The sequence below is a fragment of the Coffea arabica genome, chromosome 2e, assembly GCF_036785885.1.
Source record: "Coffea arabica cultivar ET-39 chromosome 2e, Coffea Arabica ET-39 HiFi, whole genome shotgun sequence".
Lineage (NCBI taxonomy): Eukaryota > Viridiplantae > Streptophyta > Magnoliopsida > Gentianales > Rubiaceae > Coffea > Coffea arabica.
The window spans coordinates 28,543,404-28,570,826 of record NC_092313.1 but is presented as its reverse complement, the minus strand read 5'-3'; the positions used below and the strand labels follow the sequence as shown (position 1 = coordinate 28,570,826).

At 36.0% G+C, this 27,423-nt stretch overlaps 1 protein-coding gene across 1 annotated transcript; it reads left to right on the top strand.

Annotated features, from left to right (window-relative positions):
• The first annotated feature begins 212 nt into the window (after window positions 1–212).
• LOC113732293 (phenylacetaldehyde reductase-like) lies at window positions 213–4,749 on the top strand. The gene is made up of 6 exons (XM_027257987.2): window positions 213–467; window positions 928–1,097; window positions 2,260–2,448; window positions 3,134–3,296; window positions 3,687–3,873; window positions 4,508–4,749. Exons 1-6 carry the CDS (start codon window positions 350–352, stop codon window positions 4,653–4,655), a joined length of 975 nt encoding a protein of 324 aa, XP_027113788.1. The 5' UTR covers window positions 213–349; the 3' UTR covers window positions 4,656–4,749.
• The last annotated feature ends 22,674 nt before the right edge of the window (window positions 4,750–27,423 follow it).

Genomic DNA, 27,423 nt, shown 5'->3' with positions numbered 1-27,423 from the left:
CAAATAGCCCACTAAAATTCTCTTGATTTAGTGCATTTGATTTCATCACATACCCACTTTATTTACACTTCATTTATAGCCAAGTAAGGGAAAGATTACCCTGTACAAAAATCCACATGGACAAAGCCACACGTAATAGTTTTGGCTGTTAATGAAAACCCACACGAACAAAGCCACACCTCATGCATAATGATCAATTTCATTAGCAAAGAACGAGGTTGATGATTTCTTTGTCATTCCAAGACTTCAACTGCCACTCTACACCTATATATACAGCTCAATAGGCTATACAACTACAAAATTACAAAGTTAAACACAATAAACTCACACGTTTACAATCACAGACAGAATGAGCGGAGCAGGGAAGGTGGTTTGTGTGACGGGAGCGTCAGGGTACGTAGCTTCATGGCTGGTGAAGATGCTGCTTGAGTGTGGTTACACTGTTAAAGCTTCCGTTCGTGACCTCAGTAAGTTAAATTTGCTCATCTCTAATCTATGATTCTTATATCACATCAGATTTGGTTGCTGTTCTGCTTGTTATTTATAAGTAGATAGATTTTTATAGTTAACAAGGGTTGGCTCCGTTAGTAAGATTTGGATACTTGGTCTAAGAAATGCTCGAAACGATTGCAGGTGTAACCTTTTGATAAGTTCATGGAAAAGATTTACTCAGAAGTTTGTCTGGATAGTTGTTTTCGGGGTGTTGATCGAAAATTTTTGCTGTAACTAGTGTATTGAAAAGAGCGAATACGAGATAAAAAAGTGATGAAAAACATGTTTAAGATAACAAGCATCCAGTTAGAGCCTTGAATTTAGAAAATATAGGGTCATTCATAGATTAGTTAATATGTGATTTTTTTTGTCTTATCTCCTAGAATAATTTCTATTGGCAATTGCTAAACATTGCTTGTTTACTTGATGCCTCAGATGACCCAGACAAGATGGAACATTTGATTTCACTTGATGGAGCTAAAGAAAGGCTTCACTTGTTTGCTGCTGACTTGATGAAAGATGGATCATTTGATGAAATGGTTGATGGATGTGAAGGTGTTTTCCTTACTGCATATCCACTCAAACCTGTAGTTAGTGACCCAGAGGTATAATTAAAGATTCTCTATTGTCAACAAAATCTAATAATCCTATATATACGATTGCATGTTGACATGCTAACTGAATTACTTTAATTATGATCCCTGTTGTTATTTCCTATGATGCAAGTTTATTAGGGCATTATTACTCTGCTCTTTAAATGATAATACTATTTCCTGTAAATTGAACTTCAATAATCTTGTAACGTTAGCCTTGAGTGCCAATCAGGAGGATCTTCAACATTTAGGCAGTTTATAGCTTGTTGATTTGATGTCAAGTTCAACATCTTCCAAGCACTGACTAATTGACAATTCTGCAGATAAATATATTTTAATTCGCTTGCTAGTTGGACAGTCAGAAAGAGGGAGTAGTTTTCCTGTTGTTTCTTCTTCATGTAGAGGTGTCATTCTGGTTTGTCAACTTACTTAAATGCAGCATTCCAGCAATCATTCTATCTACAAGACTAGTAAAGATGATAATTTTAGGTGCATGAACCATTCTTATTTAAAAGTTATTCGGCAACAGGAAAATAGATAATAGATATTGAGCAACTGCTAATCCATTTCATTTCCAGTCTACTAACATCTTTCCGTGAATATACCTTCTACTTTATTTAAGTTACTATCCTTTTCTGTTCCTAAAAATGTAGCTTTTGGGATATTAAATAACCTGCCACGAGTTTCAGTTGCAGTTATTTGCTGAACCAGACACTCCCTCGCGCATAAGCACATAGGAATCGCTTTGAGATAATTTTTCCAAACCAATTCAGTGATTTGCCACAATTTTCGGCACTCCTTGTATTTCAAACTGATGTCTTTTCGCGGAGTCATACGAGCATCTCTCCTTTTCTTTGTTTCGTCTTTTATTTTCGTTTTCTCTTCTTTCTATTCAATGTACTTATCTTTCTGGAGATGTTTGTATGGAAAGACAGTATATCGATGACCGAATTTCAAACTTGTTTAAGCAATACTTTTCCTGGGCTGGCATCTTCAATTTGATTTAAATTTCTGCTACCGTGTGAAGAGCTAAAATAGAATGAAAAAGTTTTAGACCTCCATTGAATGTGCAGTAGCATGAATGCTTGTCTGACGATTCTTGAGGGGTAAGAACGTAACATTATATTGTAGTTAATTGCCTTCAATGACTAGTATTTCTATCTTCATTTCTTAGGCAGAATTGTTGGACCCTGCGGTAAAGGGAACTCTGAATGTGCTACAATCATGTGCAAGAGTTTCATCTGTCAAAAGAGTAGTAGTAACATCTTCTATGGCCTCAATTGCATACAACCGAGAGTTGAAGAATGGTGTTGTAGTTGATGAAAGTTGGTTTTCAGAGGCTTCATACAGTGTAGAGCGCAAGGTGAGTAAGAGAACATCTCCTTCCAGTAAAAACTGAAATGCTACATTCGTTTTGTTTTTAATTTTCTGTTATTGATGGTCTTTTGGTAGGAAGAGAATGATGTTGGTCTAGTCAGTGTTCAAAAGCGGACCAAAGTGGTCAATCGCCTTCTTGTTCTTGGTTTAGTGAACAACTTATAACAACTTCATTGACGAGAAAAAAAAGAAAACCTTCGGTGATGGAGAAAAATAAAAGTGTGGACTAATCAGCGACAAGAAGATAGAATGACTACTTTCAAGAAAGAACAACTTATTATTGAACCTGAAATCAGCGACATAAGCACAATATGTAGGCTTGTAGCATTGATGCTAGGAAAATAACAGGGAACTTCTTCTCAGAAGTCATTAGCATGGCTTACGAGCAGAAATTCAAATTGTTTATGCTTTCATTCTTAATCTCACTGATCAATAGGCCTAAACTGAGGAGGGTGTTGACATTTTCTACTTATGAATCCCATAGTTCCTTGATCATGATCTGAAGGAATTATTGAATATTTGTTTGTGTGTTTGTTCTCCTCCTTTTCCCACGTATGTCTATATGTGTTAACATTGCTTCCACATTGTTGTGCGCGTTTTTTTGTGCCAACAAGATCAAATCAATTTCATTCTTCTCTGGTAGCATCTGATGACACATTGTTGTCTTGTAGCTCTGGTATATACTTTCGAGAACGTTGGCAGAGACTGCTGCATGGAACTTCTCGAAGGAGCATGGCATTGAAATGATTACAATTCATCCATCATGGATAGTTGGTCCTCACTTGCAGCCTTCTATCAATATAAGTGTGCAATTGATCCTGAACCTACTAAATGGTACTCTTGGAAATATATCTGTTTCTTTATGAACAATTTCGACTAGACTGTTGACCTTTGTTGCTTATGGTTGGCCTCATCATGCTCTAAACTTTCTGATCAGAAAGAAGTCAATAAGCATTTTGATCTCTTGCTTCTCCATTTAACAATGAAACTAAGGATCCAAAATGGCTTAGGTTTGACTCTTTCCACATCTCCCATTTTTTTTCTATCACCTGCTGCATCTTCATGCATGATTAATGAAGTAAACTGTATATTTTCACCCATGTTGATAAAGTAAAATGGCAGTTCGGAGCATGGATTTTTCTCCATCTACATTTTTATGCTTGTTTCAAAGCTAAGGCTGTCGTGTTTATGGTGAAAGTTAATTTCCCAAACTTCTGAATGCAGGAGACGAATCATTTCCTTATGCAACTTTTAATTGGGTTGATGTTAGAGATGTTGCCTATGCACATGTTCTTGCCTTTGAAAACCCTTCTGCAAGTGGAAGATACTGTCTTGTTGAGAGAGCTGCACACACCTCTCAGGTGATCAAGATTTTGCAAGGACTTTATCCTACTCATCAATTTCCAGACAAGTGAGTCTCTTTTTCTATCTCAGTTATGTCATATTCAGATTGCACTTACAAAACTGCGGGATATATCACATCTTTTCATCTCTTCGAATCTTAATTAATTCAACCAAAATTTCAGAATTAAGTGTCTTTGGAGTCTTGTCCTCCCGAAAGAACCCGTTATTCAGAATTCTTTTATAATTCGATTACTTGTAGAATTAGGTTCACTAAATTTGGTGACTTTTATGATTTCACTGTTTGATGGAATAGAAAATGTGCAGTATGACATATTAAGATATGAAAAGGAATGAGCCGGTTCATGTAGAAGATACTATTCAAAGGAACCCTTTTTTTTTTTTTTGCATTGGCTATTTCATCAACTCTCAGACCAATGCACTGATAAGGTTTAAACAAAATTATATATCTAGAAAACATTCATATAATTGAATCCAAACTTCATTGAAAAGATTTTACTAGGCTAATTGGTTAAAATGAAAGGAATTGAGCATGAAAAACTTGAAAAGTTTTATGTAGGAGAACGCAATGGACCCTAAGGAATTGAGCATTTTCTTATTGTCTTTTACCCTAAGATTTTAAATTAAACTTTCTAGGTTACGTTTTAGTATTACTTAATTTTTTAGTGGTTGACCTGCTGCAGGTTTTCACATGATAGCATCCTCATTAATCCAGACTACTCAGTGTCCAATGAGAAGGCAAAAGCTTTGGGAGTAGAGTTCATTCCTTTGGAGGAGAGCCTAAAGGATACTATTGAAGGCTTCAAGAAGAAGAATTTAGTGAGCCTTTAGGCCATGGCATTATTTTTTCTAGTTGAATTGTTGTTTGAATAATTGAGGAAAGCAGTTTTCACATTCTCAGACTCTTTTTGTTCTTATTTCTCCTCTTGCTGGTGCTAGGATTGTCGAATAATATAGTGCTTTGCCTTTCTAGTATTTTCTTCAAGTTTCATTATTTTTGGTACCAAATAATAAGTGGACTGAAGGTCCTGACTGGGATGAGGAAGCTGCTATGCAAAATGCATTTTTATAAACAGTTATTACAACAAAAGTACCATAATTTCCTTTTTGAGAATTCAACTCTTCTTCTGCTCATATAAGTACCAAAAAAGAATAAACAACCTTTGTTCAAAACCATAGGCAGACTCCACCAATTGCCTGTACACGTCTTTCCTTCTTGATATTTTAAATCTTTCTGGGCAAATTTTGGCTAGTCCATTCAGCCGAGTTCCAAATTCTGTGGTTCTTGATGACTGAGAATGTAGATAATAATCTGAGAAATGTAGATAGTTCCAAATTCCTTCAAATGATAAATCTGATCCAAACGGATCTCAACTCATAATTTTGCACACAACTTGGCTGAGGCGACATTTTTTTCAAATTTCCACTTTTCTAGTTTTATCAAAACTCGTAAAAAGGCACAATTTACAATAGATATTAAGCAATGTAATCTCGTACATTTTCAAGCATTTGAATTTACATTTGCGTTTTCATTACCTGTGCTTTATTTGTGTTTGCCTTAATTTTGCATTGTCCCATATGCAGCAGAATGCCAACAATGGCAACCTCATCAACCCAAACTACACAGCATCCACCGACAAGGCAAAAAGGTTTGGAGGTCAGCCTGAAAGATGCTGTTGAATACTTCAGGGAGAAAATTTTAGTCAGTATCACACTTTGTATTTATTTCTTCAACTATATTTGGGTAATTATTTCCGCCATTTTCGTGTGCTATTTGTAATATATTTCTCATGAGTCATGAAACACTAATCTTTGTGCTAAATGGTAGAATATTTTATGCATGCCATTTTTTTTAAATTTATTTTGCATGTCAATTTGAAAATAGGCAATTCAACAATTCATTTTTCCGGAAGGGGGCAACTTATTCCAGAATTGTTGTACGAATTAATCATAGGTTTTGTTCCACCTCTGCGCTTTTGGTATGCAATTTGAGGAGTGCCTAGGAGAAAATGGAAATCCCTTTAATTCCAAAGGCAAATTACCAAATTCCAGCTAACTGAACGCTTTCTCATTATGAATACAAAGCCAATAAGGGGGAAAAAAATGGTAGCAGGTAATTTATTTTAGAAGTTCCCCTTCTAGATTTTGAAATGATGGGATTTTGACAAAAGGCATATGTATATGCTCAATTCATTGTAACAACTAATAAGAAATGGTAAACGATTTTTGAAATATTGCTGCACATCAAGATTAAAATGAGCTTACATTTATTAAAAAAGGGATTTTAAAAATTTAAGAAATACTAACATATTCAAAACAAATTCAGAACTAAAGGAAACTAGGCCTGCACTGAATATTTGAGAGCTCAATATTCTCACAACAGTCATGATTCTTTGAGCCATTGAAATCTGACAAAATGCTTTAAGAAATGAGAGATCAAACCTAAAATCTAGAGCAACAAGTAAATCTTTCCAAATGTGTGATGATGTTTTCAACAGCGACATCCTTTTCCTACCAATGGTTGGAGCTTTCAAGAAGACACTAAATTAGGAATCACCATAAAGCGAAACTTAAATTAGGAAACACAAAAAGTAGGAAAAATGGCCTTACTTCTCAGGGGAAAAGGGAGAACAATGGTGTGCACGCCGTTAAAAACTTCGTAAAAAAATAAGACATTGTACTTGATTTGTAATTGATTCTGATTTTTTTTCTAGCTGGTATAACATGATTAATGTTCTCGTACACATATTGAAAAACTTTATTAGTTAATATAAACTATATAATTAATTTACATAGTTTATTTTCCACCTTGGACATCGGCTGAAAAGTAATGGAGTCGTAGCAAGCTTCGGATTATGGTTTGTTAGGTCTGGCCTCAGGAAATTGATAAAAGGATTTTTTGGCAACTCCCAAAAGACAAATAACAAAATAAAATAAATAAAATAGGAACACAATAATTTACATGGTTTGGTCAAATTGACCTACGTCCACGGGTGGAGGAGGAGCAATATTTTACTATAAAAAAGAGAGTACAAAAATGCCTTAGGAAAGTGTTTCTAGATCCAAAACATCTAATACTTAAAACACAAGAGAGGCCAAAAATATTTGACTAAACAAAAGGTTTAATGATCCAAAGGCCCAAATAACCCACTAATACTCTCTTGGTTTGGTGCACTTAACCCCATCACAGACCCACTATATTTATAGGCAACTAAGAGAAAGGTTCCCTTATATAAAAGGCAATGTAGGACAACGCCACATTAATAAATCTCCACCTTGGCGTGTCCTCAACATCGATAATGGCAAATCTGCTCCACCTTCTCCACATAAACTCCAATGGGCCTAAATCACCAACAACGAATATCAACCCAATTCAAGCATTGCTTGAACTTGTAAACTGGAAGAGGTTTCGTGAACATGTCAGCAAAATTCTCCTTGGTACTGATTTTCTGAATAAGGATTTTTCCCTCAACAATAGTATCTCGAATGAAATGAAATTTCACATCAATGTGCTTCGTCATCTTATGATACATCTGATCTTTAGTCAAATGAATGGCACTTTGACTATCACAGTAAATAGTAGTAACACCTTGATGCAAACTAAATTCGCCAAACAAACTCTTCAACCACAAGGTTTCTTTGATTGCCTTGGTCATGGCCATATATTCTGCCTCCGTAGTAGATAAAATTACAATGGATTGTAAAGTAGCTTTCCAAGTAACTGCACATACGCCAATGCAGAATACGTAACCAAAAAGTGATCTTCTCCTGTCAAGATCCCCAGCATAGTCAGAGTCTACAAAACCAACCAAAGTGTCATTATATCTCCCAAACTCCAAATAGCAGTTTGAAGTCCCTCGCAAGTATCTAAAAATCCACTTTACAGCCTACCAATGTGTTTTTCCAGGACAAGATATATATCTGCTAACCACACTGACTGCTTGAGCTATATATGGATGAGTACAAACTATTGCATACATAATGCTGCCGACTGCACTGGAATAAGGAACCCGTGTCATATACTCTTCTTCTTCAACTGATTGTGGTGACTGAGCAGCAGATAGTCGAAAATGACTAGCAAGAGGAGTAGTCACATGTGTAGCATCTTTCATGCCAAATTTCTCCAAAACCTTCTCAAGGTAATTTTCTTGAGTCATGAATAACTTTCCAGCTCCTCAATCTCTTTTGATTTCCATGCCAAGAATTTTCTTAGTTGTTCACAAATGTTTCATTTCAAATTCACTACTTAACTGCAACTTCAAAATGTGAATTTCTGACAAATTCTTGGCAACAATGAGCAAGTCATCAATATAGAGCAGCAAATAAATGCAAGAACCATCATCTAACTTTCGGAAGTAAACGCAACTATCATACATGCTCCTTGAATAACCATGACTCAACATTAAAGTGTCAAATCTCTTATACCACTGTCTTAGAGATTACTTCAATCCATATAAGGATTTCTTTAGCAAACAAACATGGTCTTCCTTTCCTTCAATTTCAAATCCCTGAAATTGTTTCATATAAATTTTTTCTTCAAATTCACCATGTAAGAAAGCTATCTTAACATCAAGTTGCTCTAACTCCAAATCATACATGGCAACTAAAGCAAGCAAAACAAGAATAGAGCTATGCTTAACAACAGGTGAAAATACTTCATTCAAATCAACACTTTGTACCTGACTATAGCCCTTTGCAATCAAACGTGCTTTGTATCTTGCATCTTCAACCCTTGGAATACCTTCTTTCTTCTTGAAAATCCATTTGCATCTAACAATTTTCTTATCTGGAGGCGGTTTCACAAGAACCCAAGTTCCATTTCGATGGAAAGACTCAATTTCTTCGTTCATCACAACCAACCATTTAGTAGAATCATTACAAGAAATCGCATCTGAATAGGTAGTAGGCTCATCAACTACATCAGTTTCTTCTGCGACAGACAAAGCATATGCAACCAAGTTTGCATATCTTTGTGGTGGTTGGATATCCCTCCTTGGTCTATCTCAGACAATGAAATATTCTTCCTCTTCTGAATTATTTTCATCAGTAGATTCAGATGCATCTACTGACACTTGTGGAATAAAAGGACCAGAACTACCAATTTCAAACTCCACCTATTTCTACATATTATCATCTATTTGACAAGAACTAGAAAACTTCTTCTTGGAAGATAACATAGAGAATTCATCAAAAGTAACATCTCTACTGATTATAAATTTTGAAAATTTGGGATTAGGATACCATAATCTGTATCCTTTCATCCCAAAAGCATTCCTAAGAAAAATACACTTTTTATCTCGAGATTCTAATTTTTCATCATTTACATGCATGTATGCTAGACACTCAAAAATTTTAAAATCAGAATAATCAGCAGGAGTACCTGACCAAATTTTCTCAAGAGTTTTGAAATTAAGAGTAACAGAAGGAGTACGATTGACAATATAACAGGCCATAGAAATTGTCTCAACTCAAAAATCCTTTTCCAACCCTGCGTTAGAGATCATGCACCTCGCTTTCTCCAAAAGTATTCTGTTCAGACGTTCGGCCACACCATTTTGTTGAGACGTCATCCTGACAGTGTGATGCCGAGCAATTCCTTCATTCTTGCAAAATTCATCAAATTCTCTTTCACAAAATTTCATGCCATTATCTGTTCTAAACCGCTTGATCTGTTTACCTGTCTGTTTCTCAATCAAAACTTTTCATTGCTTGAAAGTGAGATAAATATTATTCTTATATTTAAGAAAATAAATCCAAACTTTTCTTGAATAATCATCAATGAAAGTCAATATATGCCTGGCACCACCCTTAGACGGAACACGAGATGGACCCCAAAGATCTGAATGAATATAATCAAGAGTACCTTTCATCTTATAAATTGTTGGAGAACTGAAGCTAACTCTTTTTTGCTTCTCAAAGACACAATATTCACAGAATTCCAATGACCCAGTACTTTGACCACAAAGAAGTTCCCTTTTGCTTAGTATGGCCAAGTCTTTCTCGCTCATATGTCCCAAACGCATATGCCACAATTTGGTGATGTCAGAATCAGACAAAGATGATGATGACGAAACTTCAACCGAGCCTGTGACAGTAGATCCCTGCAAAATATATAAACTACCAATCCTGCAAACTTTCATTACAATGAGAGTATCTTTAGAAACCTTCATAATGCCATTTTCATCTATGCATTTGCACCCAAGAGCTTCTAGAGTGTCCAAAGAGATGAGATTCTTTTTCAAATCAGGAACATGTCTAACATTAATGAGTGTCCTCACAATACCATCATGCATTTTAATTCAGATTGTACCTTTACCAACAACATTATAAGCGACATTATTACCCATCAAAACAATTTCACCATTATAAGATTCATAAGTGAAAAATAAATTTCTATTGGGACACATGTGATAAGAGCACCCCGAATCTAAAATTCATTCATTTTTAGACCTTGTCCTGTCATCAGTCACAAAGAAAATATTTCCTTTATTCTCATCAGTTGCAACACCAATTTCGACAGTCTCAATATTTTTCTCATCGAATTTTTCCTTTTGTTTCAATCTATTTTTCAATTTGAAACAATTTGCCTTAATATGCCCCATTTTATGACAATAATTGCACTCCATATTTCTATGTCTGGATTTAGATCTAGATTTAGGTCTACTACTGTCAAATTCTCTTCTCTCAGTTCTGCCCCTAACAACCAAAATTTCTGGCTGACCGCCACTAAATTCTCCAGTAATATTCCTGTCTATCTACTTCTTAGATTTTAATGTAGATTTAATTTCTCAATATGAAATTGTTTCTTTTCCATAAATCATAGCATCGCAAAAATGTTTAAAAGATTGGGGAAGGGAATACAAAAGTAATAGGGTCTGATCCTCATCATCAATTTTCGAATCTATATTTTCCAAATCCATAATAATGGAATCAAATTTATCAAGATGTGAGAGTATAGATGTACCTTCAATCATGTGAAACATATACAAACTTTGCTTTAAATAAAGCTGATTCTCAACTGTTTTCTTCATATACAAGGCCTTAAACTTGTCCCACATGGCCTTTGCCGAAATCTCAGTGGCTACCTCTCGTAAAACCTCGTCAGAGAGATTTAAAATAATACTGGACCTTGTCTTCTTATCCATCTCAGCAAAGTTTGCATTTGTCAAACTCTCTGGCTTTTTCTCAATTCCCTGTATCGCTAGATCAATTCCGTCTTGAACCAAAATGGCCTCCATCTTGAGTTGCTATATCCCGAAGTTGGCATTCCTATCGAATTTCTCGACGACAATCTTTGTTATTGTCATTGTTGTCACAAAATTCAAAGCCTCCGAAGAAACTCTGAAACCAGTTTGTTAGGTCTGGCTCTAGGAAATTGATAAAAAAAATTTCGGCAACTTCCAAAAGACAAATAACAAAGTAAAATAAATAAAATAGGAACACGGAAATTTACGTGGTTTGGTCCAATTGACTTACGTCCACAGGCGGAGGAGAAACAATATTTTACTATGAAGAAAGAGTACAAAAATGCCTTAAAAAAGTGTTCCTATACCCAAAACACTTAATACTTAAAACACAAGAGAGCCCAAAAATATTTGACTAAACAAAAGGTTTAATAACCCAAAAACCCAAATAGCCCACAAATGTTCTCTTGATTTGGTGCATTTAACCCCATCACAGACCCACTATATTTATAGGCAACTAAGGGAAAGGTTCTCTTATACAAAAGGCGATGTGGGACAACACCGCATTAACATGATTGCTGAAGGAATTTTTGAGAGGAAAATGTTTACTGAATCGATGATATTTATAATATAATGCCTATCCTTATAGGTTGTACAGAATGAACCTTAATTAATATTATATAAACTGACCCCAATTGAATCTAGACTAATATTTTACAAGGTTAGATCCTAATTGATACTTGTAGATACTAATTGATGCAATAAAATATTCTATTTACATTAACATTCCTCTTAAACTCAAGGTAGTTGCAAGGAAACCAATTTGAGTTTGCACACAAGATCTTGGAAGTGACCAGGATATAGTACTTTTGTGTAAATATCAGCAATTTGGTCCGAAGAATGAACTGAAAATAGGCTTAAAATATCACGAACAAGATATTGTCACACAAAATGACAATTAATCTCTATTTGTTTGGTGCGCTCATGGAAAACATCATTGTGCATAGCATTGTGGTTTCTATAATGAATGGTATTAGGAGAAGAATGAGAAACACCCATATTTTCAAGTAACCAATGAAAGCAAACTAAGGGTGCATTTGATAAAATGAAATTTGAAAACTGAAATCTAAAATCTAAAATATGAAGTTTGAATCTATTAAATTACTGAATTGTTAAGTATTAAATCTAATATATTTGAATGTATATTACATTCAGTAATAAGTGAATAGATTATCACTTATTTTTGGGAGTAAATTTTATCTAGAAAATTCAGTGCCACTTAATTAATTCAAATATTCAATTTTTGTTTTTCAAATGGTATGAATATGTTAAAATATGAATATATTAAGTTTAAGTACTGAATTAAATTATCAAACAAGGCTTAACTCCTGGAAGTATAAGCTAAAACTCAATATTCAGTTTGAAAACCAGAGCGGGCAGTAACTAATTATTTCTTACTACATCAGAAAAATTAAAAAATTACCTAAAAAGAAACAAAACCCAATAGTGGAATGACAATCAGTAAGATTGCTAGTCCAGTCAGTATCATAGTAGGCATAAAGCTCAAGAGACGAATGAGCCAAAAAATGAAGTCCATGAAAAATGTGCATTTGACGTAGCGAAGAATTCTAAAAATTGCAACATAATGAGCAGAACGAGGAGCGCTCATGAATTGATTAATGATATGAGTAGCATAAGCAATATCATGTCAGGTAATAGTTAGTCAAATAAGAATACCAACCAATCCGTGATATTGCGTAGGATCATCCAATAATATACCATCCATGGGAGTAAGATGAGTATTCACTTCAATTGGAGTAGATGTAATTTTGTTGTATGTCAAACTAATAGAAGTCAAGAGATCATAAGCATATTTTGCCTGGGATAAGTAGTAGCCATTGGTATCCTAAGAAACCTCATGACCTAGGAAGTAATTAAGAAATCCAAGGTCCTTCATTTCAAATTGTTAGCTCAAAGATTGCTTGAGTTGTTGAATCACTTCCAAATCATCACTAGTGATGAACCATATTATTAACATAGAAAAGTATCAAGATGGTACCAGTTGTTGTGTAGTGCAGAAAAAAGGCAGAATCATGAGAACTAGATGCAAAATCCAATTTAACAAGCGTAGAATTAAACTTGGCAAGCCAAACTCGAAGAGCTTGTTTAAGTCTATACAAGACCCAGCCAAGATTACAGACGTTGTGAGAGGGACGAAGAAAATCAGGAGGTGGTTTCATATAAACTTTATCAACAAGATCACCATTAAGAAATGCATTCTTCACACCTATTTGAAATGAAAAAGTGACCAACGTAGAACAACAGCAATAGTAATAAGAGTACGAAACAGCTGTAAGACAAGCAACTAGAGCAAAAGTTTCCTTATATTCAATACAATACTCCTAATTGTAGCCTTTAGCAACAAGACAAGCTTTGTAACACTCAACGGGTACATCATAGTGAGTTTTGATTTTGTAAACTCACTTAAACCCAATAGCAGTTTTGCCAGGAGGCAAGTCAACCAAATGCCAAGTATGAGATTTGAGCAAAGCATCTAACTCTTCTTGCATAACTTTCTGTCACAATAGATTAGAGGAAGTTTCGCGAAAGGAAGTAGATTGGTTGAGTTCTTACTTGAGAAGGATATCGAGAGGGAAGAGTACTGATGGATCCAACGAAGGAGGCAACTCCTCAGGAAGCATAGAGGACTATTTCGAAACTAGAGAAGTGCATTCATTGGAGAAACACTCATGAAATAGGTCAACAGAAGAATTTGTAAAATATGGTGGTATGGAAGAGGAAGGTAAAGTAGTTTGAGGGATAGCAAAGAAGAATTTATGCTTCCAAAAAATGACATTGTGAGAAATACACAATCTATGAGAAATCGGATCATAATATCTATAGCCTTTATGAGCAATCCCATACCCAAGAAAATAACAAAGGCAAGCATGAGGCTATAATTTGGATCGTTCATGAGGGTGAATAAGCATAAAACATGCATATCGAATGACTCTAAGATGGGAGTAATTAGAAATGGTACCAAACAGTGCTTCATATAAAGATTTATGTTGAAGAATAAGAGATGGACTAATTGATACTATAGACATTAGTAAGAGCAGCCTTAACCCAAAATGGTTCTAGTAAAGATGCAAAATGAATAGAGACTAAACTGTATCTAAAATGTGACAGTGTTTGCATTCAACTCTACCATTTGTTGAGAAATGTCTAGACAAGATAAATGAGATAAGGTGTTTTGAGAGATTAGTATAGTCTCAAAATCACCAGAGGTGTATTCATGAGCAGTATCACATCTAAAAAACTTTATAGTTTTAGAGAACTGAATTTATACCATTGCATTAAATTCATTAAAAATGGAGAGTAGTTCAGAACGGGATTTTAAGAGATAGATCCACATATATCGAGAAATATCATCAATAAAAATAATAAAATAATGAAAACCCCTATAGTGGGAACTAGAGCTGGACCCTAGACATTAGAATAGAACAAATTAAAATGTGCAAAAGCATGAAAATCACTCTTATTAAAGGATAAAGTAGGTTGTTTGGCCAATTGACATGGCATATACTCAAAAGATTCAGACTTGATAATTCCTATTCTAGCATTAGAAATTAAGGATTTTAATCTAATAGGAAAGGGATAACCTAATCTGGAATGCCATATGGACATAATGAAAGCAGCAAGTGCATAAGAAGGTGGAGACAAAGAGATGTCAATTTGAACAGTCGTTCAATCTTATGCTCGGTCCCAATAGTTGTTTTCATAAGATCCTGAAAAAGACAACCAACAAGAAAGAAACAAGTGAAGATCAAAGTCACATAATTGGCCAACAGAAAGAAGATTGAAAGACAATTGAGAAACAAAATAGACATCAGATAGAGAATAGTGATTAGATGAGATAGTACAAGTATGCGTAATAGGTATAATAGAACCATCAGTTGTGGAAATGGAAGATAGGTTGTGAAGGTAAGGATTTTGAATAGAAAATGTCAAAGTTATATGTCATATAGTTAAAACACCCGGAATCAATAAGTATGAAGAGGTACTTAGTGTCACAGAAAATGCACTAGCAAAAGGTTAAGTAGTGCGAGCAAGAACTTGAGAAACAATGGCCTCCAAATTAGCAATAGAAAGAGCAGAAGGAGTAGCAGGAGATGCAGGTCTAGAAGGTATGGAAACAGTAGACTTAGCAAGAGGCTTGGTGACATTAGTGGCAGCTACAATGTAAGGAGAAGAGTTCCAAGTATGCTGTCCTTGACTCCTTGTGGCACTTAGAAATAGTATGACCTAGACGATGACAATACTTGCACTCAATAGTTGATTTAGAAGCAGAAGATACAGGTGGTCGAGACGCCAAACTAGTTCGATGAGGAGCAACAAGGACTGTATCAGTAAAGCATGGATCAGTTATATGCCTACGAGTCTCTTTAGACATCAGGTCCTTGAGAGCAGCATCAAGGGAAGGTAGTGGCTTTCTATTGAGAATACCACTTCGAGTGGAGTCAAACTTGTCAAGCAAGGCCATAAGGAACTGAATAAGGCAATGAGAATAACTGTAGGCATAGAATTTTTCTGCTTCACTAAGATAGTCTCATCGGGGTTCATATTTAGTAATATCATCCAAAAAATAGACCATGTCAAAGTAAAAATCCTGAACGGATTGTCCAAACTACTGTTTCATAGTATGTAATTGAAGGAAAAATTGGTACTGTCCAGAGATATTGGTAGCAATATAGCGATCAGTTTAGAAGTTTCAAACGCCCTTTGTAGTGTCAAATCACTTGAAAAGGTGATTAATAGCAAGCATAGAGGTATCAGTAATCTAGGTGATAATTTTATGATTGACACTGTCCCATTCTTCGAAGCGAGCATTAAATTTTGGAAAAATCACGAAAACTTCCCATAAGGTTTATAGAGATTTTCACTTTACCCCTAACTTTAACTTTTTGACACTTTATCACCTTGACTGCTAATCAAAGCATTGAACTGGTAATGGAGTTGAGGACTAAAAGGTAAATGACAGTGGTATCCCTAAAAAAATGTCGAATAGACAAAATTGCCCATGAATTCAGTTTGGGTAAAAATAATATTTCCAAAATACCCTTGGTGGAATTGGGATGCCCGATGTTACTGGTTCATTTTGCAAAGAAAAAGCAAGAGAATTTCAAAGGAAAGAAAGAAAACCCAGCGACCTTTCCTTTTCTCTTTCCCGATCAACTGTAGTCAAAACCTAGTTGTGATCTCACGCAATTACTAGTATAGTTTGCAAAGAAAAAATGAAAAGCGAGTGGATGGTAGTCATTTGACGGTCTTCTAAGTGGCGCCAATTTTGCTGCCTTTTTTGTTGGATGAAAAAGACATTCTTTTTTATTTTTATATGGTTTTATACTATGGCATAGTCAATTTGACCGACAAACTTTGTTGTTTGAGGATGTGGTCCATAGATGTCATGATTTTTGTCAGCAACCTAACTGTGAAATTTTTTACTGAAAACGATAGTTGGTAACTGAAAAATTGTCCTTTATTTAAGATTTGAATTAATTTTTTATTGTGTATGTCACTGTTTAGGGTTTTTTTTTTGTGTACTAAGGTGTGAACTGGTTGATAAATTTTCTTGACTTACAATAATTAATCACGGGACTGAAATTGTCCTTTTATTTAATATTTGAATTAATTTTTTATTGTGTATGTCACTATTTAGGGTTTTTGTGTGTACTGAGGTGTGAACTGGTTGGTAAATTTTCTTGATTTGCATATCGTTTTGGCATTTTTTTTAACAAAATAATGGCTTTCCAAACGTATGTAATAAGCGTGCATCATGGAGGCCATTTTGTTAGGGAACCAGTGTTGGAGTATGTGGGTGAAAATGTGGATAAGTTTGAGGATGTAGACCATGATTTATGTTCACTATTTGAGTTAAGGAATGTTTGAGAGGTTTGGGTATTGCCGAAGAGGCCCCTGTGTACTATAGGATAGGTGGTATTGATTTGGAGATTGGATTACTATTAGTGAGTAGTGACCAGATTGTACTAAAAATGTTTGAAGTGAGCAGAAATCATAATACCATAGATCTTTATGTAGGTGAATTGCATCCAATAGTTAATGATGCTGATAAGATCCTTGTTGGTGATAATTTTGAGCAACCAAATGATAATCCGATTGTGAAAATTCAAGTTAATGAGGAGGATGATAGTGATAGTTCAAATGCTACATATAAGGGTGAAGATTATGAGAATAAGGCTAGTGATTCTAAACAAAATTCTAATTTTGAATTATTTCTAGATGGAGATGTATTGAGTGATGCATGTGACCAACAGATGAAAAAGAAGTAAATATAGGGGGCAGGTCATTTTTAGGAATCATATTATGTTAAGTATAGACAGCTGATTGGTGAAGAATATGATCAGTATGTTCAGCTAAAAGGGAAAGGAAAAATGATTGAGGTTGATAATGTCAGTGATAATAATATGGTGAAAGCTGCCTATGACTCATCCGAGGAAGAGCAAATGGAAGAGGAATTTCTGAAATTTAATATGGAAAAAGATATGGAGAATCCTAAGTTAGAGGTTGGGCAGGTATTCACCAATATATATGACTTTAGAGCTGCAGTTAGGATGTTCTCCATAAAACATGGTTTTGAGGTTAAATTTTTTTTTTTAAATGACAAAAACAAGGCTATAGTGATATGCAATAAGGAGTGTGGATGGAGGGTGTATGCAACACTGATCTCCTAAGTGGCAGCAGTACTACACTTCAAATTAAGTCAATTAAAGGTGAGCCACATGAATGCCCTTGGTCCTATGAAAACGAAAGTGCAAATTCAAGGTGGTTGTCAAAGCCTTTACTAGGTGATATAGCAAACCATCCAAAGATTGATGTGGTAGGTTTCAAGAAATTTGTTAAGAAAAAGTTTAAGTTAATGCTCAACATTTCAAGTGTATAAAGCTAAGAACTTGGCTACTGAGGCAATCAAAGTGTCATACTCAGACCAATATGCTCATTTAAGAGATTATTGTGCAACCATTTTGCAAAGAAACCGAGGTTCAGTGGCTCTTTTGGTGACTGAGAGGTCTGCTATGTACCCCAACCCAATATTTAAGAGGATGTTCATCATATTTGTTGCACAAAAAGAAGGCTTCGTCAATGGTTGTAGGCTTGTAATTGGGTTGAATGCTTGTCAATTGAAAAAAGCTATGGGAGGCCATCTAATGGCTGCTATTGGTAAAGATAGTAACAACCAAATGTTTCCAATTGCAATGGCTCTTGCAAAGTCCGAATGCAAAGACGGCTGGAGTTGATTTTTGGATATTTTAACTGAAGCTATTGGCACTCCATTTGAAAAAGGTTGGGTATTCCTCTCGGATAGGCAAAAGGTCAGTATTACTTTAACTTATTTTTTGCATTCTATATTTATTTACTAAATAGTAATGTACTCATTCATTAGTTTGCATGCTCTTTGTCAGGGACTAGTTGATTGCATTGAGAATAAGTACCCTAAAGTTGAATACAGGTTTTGTGTTAGGCAATTATATGCCAATTTCAAATTGAAATTCAAAGATAAGTAGTTGAGGGACATTATTTGGGTAGTTACAAGAGCCCATGTGCCCAACCATTTTGAAGCAAAAAAGAGAGAGCTACAGCTAGTGTCACCAAGGCACATGCATGGATGATAGCCATTCCAACAAACCTATGGGCCAAACACACATTTTCATTGAGGTCTAAGTGTAATTTATTGAACAACAATATATGTGAGAGTTTTAACCAATACATTAAGGATGCTAGGCATGAAGTTGTACTAACCATGTTTGAAACCATTAGGAGACAAATAATGTGCAAATTTCAAGAAAAGATAGAGTGGATATCTAAGGTGAAATCTCATATTTGTCCAAGTATTGCTCAGAAACTTGAAGAGAGGTGGTTGAGTTTGATGCAATAGTTGCTAATAGGCTGGTGTATGAGATGAGCAATATTAGTGGAACATTTGTTGTTAATGCAAATGATAGGACATGCACCTGCCGTGAATGGGAAATGGCTGGAGTACCTTGTGTACATGCATATGCTGGTTTCATTCAAAATAATAAGGACCCATACCAATTTCTTGATGATTATTACTCAGTGAAGAGTTACAAAAGAGCATATCAGGGAGTTATTATGCCTATACCAAACAAGAATATTTAGGTGAACAACAATTTTGACCTCATAGGACCACCTCGCATAAAAATTGCCCCTGGTAAACCCAAAAAGGTTAAGAGAAGAGGGCTAGATAAAGAACTTACTTCAGGAAAGTTGTCAAAAAGGGGTATACCAATTCATTGTAGTCATTGTGATCATACAAGTCACAATGTAAGAAGATGCAAAAATTATGGTTGTGTATTCATAAAGCAGAGGAAATCAACTACTGTTCAAGTATGAACTTTAACTTCAACTACTTTTTTGACCATTATTTGGCTTTAATTTTGAACTAACAACAACTCTTTCCATTTTGCAAGGGGACTACTGGTCCTCATCAAAGAGAAGAAACAACTATTGCACCAACTACTAGTGCAAGGGGGCATGGAAGGGGTGTTGCTAGAATTGGAAGGGATGTTAGGGGTAGAGAGAGAAGAAACATGAATGGTAGGGGTAGAGAAAAGGCCGAGGCAAGAAGAGCGCTGCTAAAAATGGACTGCTTTCTGGGATAGGCCTTTGGAATGGATTGGATTACTCAAATGCAAAGACATTCATTCCCAATGAAGCATATCAAGTTACACGTACTACACCAACCAGTACACCACCAGTAGCTGAAGTGGTAAGAAATATTGTTTTAGTATTAATATTAATCATCAGTTGCTAATCTATCGTTTTCAATAATGTATAGTGTACAAATATGAAGAGTAATATTGGTGATAGAGTTGCTGAGAATACTCCTACTACTCCTGGATCTAAAAGACACACTGTCGCGCCCCATTTTTTTCCGATGAAAATCGTGTTTACAAAAGATGTGATTTTATTTTAAAATAAGTGAAAAAGGACCTAGAATGGGACTTTAACGAATGCGAAAATTTGAGTCCAAAATTTAGCCTAAAAAGGGTTTTTAAGAAAAATAGGAGTCGCCACTTGATATTGAGTTTTGGTGTACCAAGTCACCTAAAAGTATTTTTTTGACAAAAATAAAATAAAACCCTTTTCGACAACTCCGAGTCTTTGAAAAATAAGAGACAATGAGTTCGGGAGTCACGGTTGAAAAAAGAGAAGGTAAAGGTTCGATTAACTCAAACCTAAAACACCATTTCAACTTAGTCTAAGTTAGTTGCGAGGTTTAATCAAAAACTTTCTTAATCTAACTCTTAAATTTATCATACTTGGATATTTCCTACATGGATGCAGATCTAAATTTATAAAAATGTCGAGAGGGACAAAATATCCATTCAAGGGTTTAATTAATACCAATCGCATTAATTGCGAAGGCCAAAATAATTCCTTGAAAGGATCACGAGTATGCGAATGATGAAATTAAAAGAAAAAAAAAAGAAAATTAAATTATATACATAGGTATAAGTGATCAAAGGAAAAGAAATGTAGCATAATGGGTACGGGAAGCAAAAACTCGTCACATAATTTTCTTATACAGGGATCGATGGGGTATTTAAACCAAAGTGTTATAATCGTCCATATCCATGTTCAAAGAATAATTCTCCTAATATGAACAAGCAAATGAACTAACATAATTTACAATTTTTAAATGAGATGCAATCTTAAATGATATGATTAACACACATAGATGGTAAGGGGTAGAGGATAATATAATAGGAAATATCATGCAAATGAAAGAAAATCCTAAAAAAATATGCATGAAAATGTAATGAATATCACGCAAGAGATGAATTTAACGCATGAACGATCTAAGGGTCTAGCATTGGATTAATCTATTTCTAAAGAACCATACTAGCGTTGGACTAGCAAGTAGACGGAGGGAGAAGCCACAACTAGCGTTGGACTAGTGTGGTGACGCTATGCATTAATAAAACATAGTAAAACAAATAATGCATAAATTAAAACAAATAAACACATAAGAGCACGTAGCACGTAACACGTAAGCATAATATCTAGATACAAAAATCTTAAGGAAAGCGGGTAAAGTATATAACACATAAGCCACATAAACACACAAAACTTACCTATTAAAACGAAGAATCTAACTACAATCTAAAATAGGGAAATATATAAAAAATAAATAAACATATCTATTCTATCTATTACAATAGGGGACCTAATTACAATCTAAAGTGGAAAAATATGATAAAATAAACCTATTTATCCTATCTGTTACATTGGTCTATCTAATTACAATTTTTTTTAAAAAAAATATTACCTATCTATTACATCTTGAAGTATTTAAACACCTCTCAAATAATTATAAAATTAACTAAACAATTATAAGAAAATTTGAATGAACATTTGAATCAAAGAAATACCACAGCCTTTTCGCTTCTTGAATGTATGGGCAGCAAAGCCAGACCTATTGGAGGTAATTCGACGTGCGTGGAATGAGGACATGCAGGGTTCCCCCTTGCGGATCTTGTGTTCTAAATTGCTGGCGACATGGCGAGGCATTCAGGATTGGAATAAGCATGTATTTGATGCAGTCCGGGAGGCAGAGGCGGGAGTATTGAGAGCAGAGGCGGCTGTGGAGAATGAAACATCGAAAGAGGCGCAGATTGAGCTACAAAGAGCTCAAGCAGAACTTACGAGGTCGCTAGCAATCGAAGAGCAATTTTGGTTGCAGAAGGCAAGAGTGAAATGGCTTCGTAGTGGGGACCGGAACATCAAATACTTTCATGCAGTGGTTAAGCAGAGGAGAGTGCACGAAATGATACACAGAATTAGGAAGGCAGATGGGCAATGCGTGAAGGATGACGATGCAATAGCAAATGAGGCGATCGCTCACTTTTTGGATCTTTTTTCTGGAGACACGAACTACGCCTTGGGTGGACTACTACATTTAATTCCATCCTTGATCACGGGGGAAGACAATTCGATATTAGCGGAGACGCCGACACTAGAGGAAGTCAAACAAGTTGTATTTGTAATGGATGGGGAAAGTGCTGCAGGCCCGGATGGGTATACGGGCAGATTCTTTACATTTGCGTGGGAACATCATTGCTAGTGACGTACATAGGGCAGTGGTGAGTTTCTTTTATGGAGCAGAACTACCTCGGTTTGTAACGTCTACCTCTATAGTGCTTCTTCCAAAAGTTTCAAATCCCTAAGATTTCTCCAAGTTTCGACCGATCAGCCTTTGTAATTTCTTTAATAAACTGATTTCCAAGATATTGGTGGACCAAATAGCTCCGATTTTACCAAAACTCATCTCCCCTCAACAGACGGGGTTTGTCAAAGGGCGAGTCATCACGGAAAATTATTTGTTAGCCTAGGAGCTAGTGATGGACATTGGTAAGAAGTCGAGGGGGGGTAATGTGGCTTTAAAGCTGGACATGACGAAGGCATATGATCGCATGTCTTGGATGCATATTATTGCTGTTCTGCGGAGATTTGGCTTTGGGGAAAGATTTATAGACATGGTATGGCACCTAGTTTCGAATGTCTGGTTCTCGATTCTAATTAACGGGGTGTCTCATGGATATTTTAGACCTAGCAGGGGTGTACGGCAAGGGGATCCCCTATCCCTCGTGCTTTTTATTATTGGGACGGAGGCGTTATCACGTGGTTTAAATAATTTAACTCAGTAGATGAATTTTTTGGGATTTAGGGTCCCAAGGGATTGTCCTACTGTTACGCACCTCGCTTTAGCAGACGACGTGCCAATTTTTTCGAATAGGTCTACCGCTGCATTAAAAAACGTTATGCAAGTTTTGGGGGAGTATCAGCAGTCATCGGGCCAATTAGTGAATGACCAAAAAAATGGGTATCTAGTGCACCCGTCCATATCCTCGGCTCGCAAAAGGGTGATTGAGCGAGTTACAAGATTTTCAAGGCAGGTTTTTCCATTTTGATATCTTGGTTTCCCTCTATACATCGGCAGGAGTAAACCGTCATACTTTGAGGAGGTTGATCAGGCTATGCTGCGTCAAATCGTCTCCTAGAAATCTAAGTTTCTTTCGTAGAGGGGAAAACTTACCTTGGTCAGGCATGTTTTGATGTCCATTCCAGTACATTTGCTGGCAGCGACTGTGATACCAACCTCGGTGTTCAAAATGGTGGAAAAGGTATGTGCAAATTTTCTCTTGGGTGAATCGGAGGCAGCGTTGAAATACCATTGGATTGGATGGTCTCAGTTGTGTTACCCACTTGGGGAGGGAGGAGTGGGGATTAGACGTTTAAGTGATTTGTATGCGGCATTCTCTTGCAAACTGTGGTGGCAGTTTAGGACGGGTTCATCGCTTTGGGCAATTTTTCTACGGGCTAAATACTACAGAGATCTTCACCCATGTCAGGTTGAGCTGAGTCGGCAGGCCTTGGGGACAGGGCGGAGGATGTTCAGTGTCAGTCGGCAAGTGGAGTTGTCTATGGTCTGGCTGATCCAGGAGGGAACTTGTCATTTTTGGTATGATAACTAGCTGGGAATTGGCGCATTGTTTCTTAAAACCACAGTGCATCCAACCCTCTCTTTCAAAGATTTCATTACAGATGGGAAGTGGGATGCAAGTTTGCTCTCCTGGGTCATTACTCTTGACCTTCTCCCTTCGATTTTACATCATCCGGTTCCCCAGCATGGGCGGGCGAATGAGGTCGTTTGGACCTTGTCTTCATCTGGTAAATTCTTTCTATCATCGGCGTTCGAGAAGATACGGCAAGGCCGAAGCTCCTCTTTTGTTCTCTCTCATATCTGGCATTGTCGCATTCTGACAAAGGTGTCCTTCTTCATGCTGCGCTTGTTGCTCGAACGACTGCCAACCCCAGGCGTCTTCGGTAAGATGGGATTTCATATACCTTCCAAATGTTTCTACTGTCATAATGGAGCAAATAAAACATTGGAGCATCTCTTCCCGGAGGGACAAATCACGATGGAGGTATGGACCTATTTTACTAGCTTAAATGGCTCCAGACTATCGTGTCAACTTTGCGGGCTCGGGTAGTGGTTTGGTGGATGGTGGGTCCAAGAGCTGAGAAAAGGCGTATACTCTTCAGGATTTTGCCTTGTTATATTTGTTGGCACATATGGAAGGCAAGGAACCAAGCAGTATTTGAGGGGATTCGGATGTGCGCGGTCACTATCCGACAAGCCATTATGTCAGACGTTACAGCAGAACTGAAAATTCATTTTAATCATAGGTTGGGAAGGGTCACGTTTTTCCAGCTGTATGACTGGTCGGGTCAACAAGCGAGCGGTGTCAGCTATCAAATTGTACGGTGGCAGGCAAAAAAATAGGGAGGTTTAACGTTGAATACGGACGGGTGTTCCAAAGGCAACCCAGGTTGGAGTGGTGGGGGAGGATTTTACGGGATTCTTCGGGCAGCCCGGTATTCGCTTACTCGGCATTCTTTGGAAGAAGATCCAGTTTGCACGTGGAAGTTCTGGCAATGCTAACGGGGCTGCAGCTATGTGTAGAGAAGGGTTTCAGCAGTGTGGACATCTAATCGGATTCTCAGGTTTTGGTGGGGATTGTACAACACCGCTTTCGATGCCCGTGGCAGATTCGTCGAGAAATAGAGGAGATCTGGCAAATGGTGGGAGATGTGACGCGGGTTTCTTATTGTTTCCGAGAGGCTAATCGTGTGGCAAACATTCTAGCAAACGAGGGTGTTTATCATCAACAACGTGCCTGTACTGTCTATGAGCATATCCACAGTTATCCAAAACTAGCTAAGGGGAATCCCGCCTGAATAGGTTAGGCATGTCAGCTGTTAGGAGGACATCAAGGGGGGAGATTGACCGCTGATATTCAAGGATCATCCTTCAGATTGACTGGAAAAGCTGAAGTTGAAAAGGGAAGATTTAATCTTAGTTTCAGATCTTAAATTCTTAAAATTTTCACTATGATGTAAATTTGTTGTTGAATTGTGGGTTGCTGGCAGGGAGTTTCGTCCCTTTATAAGGGAAAATTCTGCCGAAATTTTTATAATAAAAAAAATCAAAAAAAAAAGAATCAAATAAATAACAAAGCATATAAAAATAAATAAACACATAGGAGCACGTAGGAGCATATAAGAGCACGTAATTAACATTTAAATAATAATAGGAGTACCTCCCTTTTGAAGTAGTGACTAAATGGAAGTCAAATTGTTCTATTTATACTCAAAATGAACAAAAGAATCATGACACCTATTTAATTGAAAATAATAATAATGATAAAATACTAAATTTACATTAACATGCCAAACATAAAGGAATTTAAGAACATCTAAAAATCATAAGTTAAATATGTTCAAAAGTAACATAATCAGCTATTAAAGAAAAGAAACAATTATAATAGAGAGAGTCAAAATTCAATAGGGACTGAATTGCAAAAAATTGAAAAACTTTTGGGGTCAAAAATATAATTTTTCGAAGGTCAAAATTAAATAAAAGATAAAGTTTAGGGACTAAATTATAATTAAATTAAGGGCCTAATTCAAAGAAATTTAAAATTTTTTGTGTCATAGAAAAATTACTTAAAAGATGGGGGGCTAAAGTGCAAATTTGGTTTCTGATTTGAGCAAGAAAAGGCCATCGGGCCTTTTTTTATTTTTTGCTTTGGCTCCGCTCTGGCCCGGAAGAAAAATGTGGGCTGTTTTCGTGAATCAAAAACACAAGCCCAGATGAACAAGCCCAAAAAAAGAAGACCCTAACCTAACCGAAATTAAAGAAACAAGCCCACTGAAAAAAATAAAAACCAGCCCAAACATTTTTCTTCTTTTTTCTTTCTTTTCCTTTCTTTTCTTTTTCCTTCTCTTCTTCATTCTCTCATTTTCTTCCTCCACTCCGGCCAGCTGAAGCTCTAACCATCGGCTGCCATGGTGGCCGCCGTCGCTGGCGAATTTTTCGGTCACCAAATTTCACTAAAATACACTCCCTCACTCGATTTTTCGCATAGAATCTATTTTTGAAGTTAGTTTTCACAAAAAATGACTTGAAAGTGGCCAAAATGCCAAAAAGCAGCCCAATTTTTTATTTTTTTTAAAACACTATAACCACCACTAAAAATCATAAAATTTATATTACAACACTCCTTATAACTTGTACAATGCAACTATGTTCTTAGTTTAAAAAAAAACAACAACAACAAAACCGTGAATCAAAACAAATCAACCCAAAATGAAAAAAAAATGTACATGCTTCTAATACTCAAAACATCAAAATACTTAAATAATTCAACATTTTTCAAACCACATACTAACTACAACAATCTATTTCACTAGAAATAAGCACAAAAAATTCACTAGCTTAATTCGTTTTTCATTATGGCATTTTGTCAAACAGTTAACATGCATATACAAAACTCATTCTTCTTTTCCTAATCTAGTTTATGACATTCCCAAATTTTCACCAATACAACAACAACAAAACCAGCGAAATAAAGCAACAAACAAGCAACCACACATACATTCAATCTAGTAAATTAAAAAAGAGAAAGCTGGAAAAAAGGAAAAGAAATACCTCAATGGAGAGTTTGGTCCCTTGGCCGAAGTTTTTGATGAAATTGCCAAGCTCCAATAGCCTAACCGATTGTCCTTCTTTTTTGTGTTTAATTTTGTGGAAGGAAAACGTGTAAAGGGAGCCAAAATTGAGTTGGGGAGTTTTTCTTTTTATGTGAGTGTTTGGTCTGTTGAGAGAAACAAGAAAAGGTCGAGAGAGTCAATTGAGGGGAGTTTTTTTTTTTCTTCTCCTCTTGTCTCTAGAGGGAGCGGCCGAGAGATGTATTTGGAGCCAAAGTGGAGTTTTTGTTCTTGTGAGGAAAAAACAAAGGAGGGAGTCGAGAGATGGGATGTCAATTTTTTCCTTCTCTGTGTTTTTGTCTAGAGGAAATGTTGAGTGTTGAGAGAAAGAAAAATGAATGGCCGAGAGGGAGTCAATTGGGTTTGATTCTTGTCAAATGATGACTTTTTACTAAATGAAAAGAAATGTGCATGGAAATTGAGTGTAAAATGAGTTAATAGTGGTTTTGGTAGGGAAAATGATGAAAATGTGTAAGTTTGGTCATGATTTGATTTTGATTTTTTTTTATTTTGATTTTTTCATAATTTTCTTTACTTAAATAAACCTACAAAAATGAGAGAGAAAAAAATATATACATTAAAATGTGAGAAAATAAATGACTCATCAAATAGAAAATATTCAAAAAAACATAAAAATTTGACAAAATTTTGGTGCCTACAACTTGCCCCTCTTTGTCTAGAATTTCGAAGAAATTCAAGATAAAGACGTAAACAGCAAAATTGCTCACCTGTTGCTTCTAGCTGCACCTGAGTTAAAACAA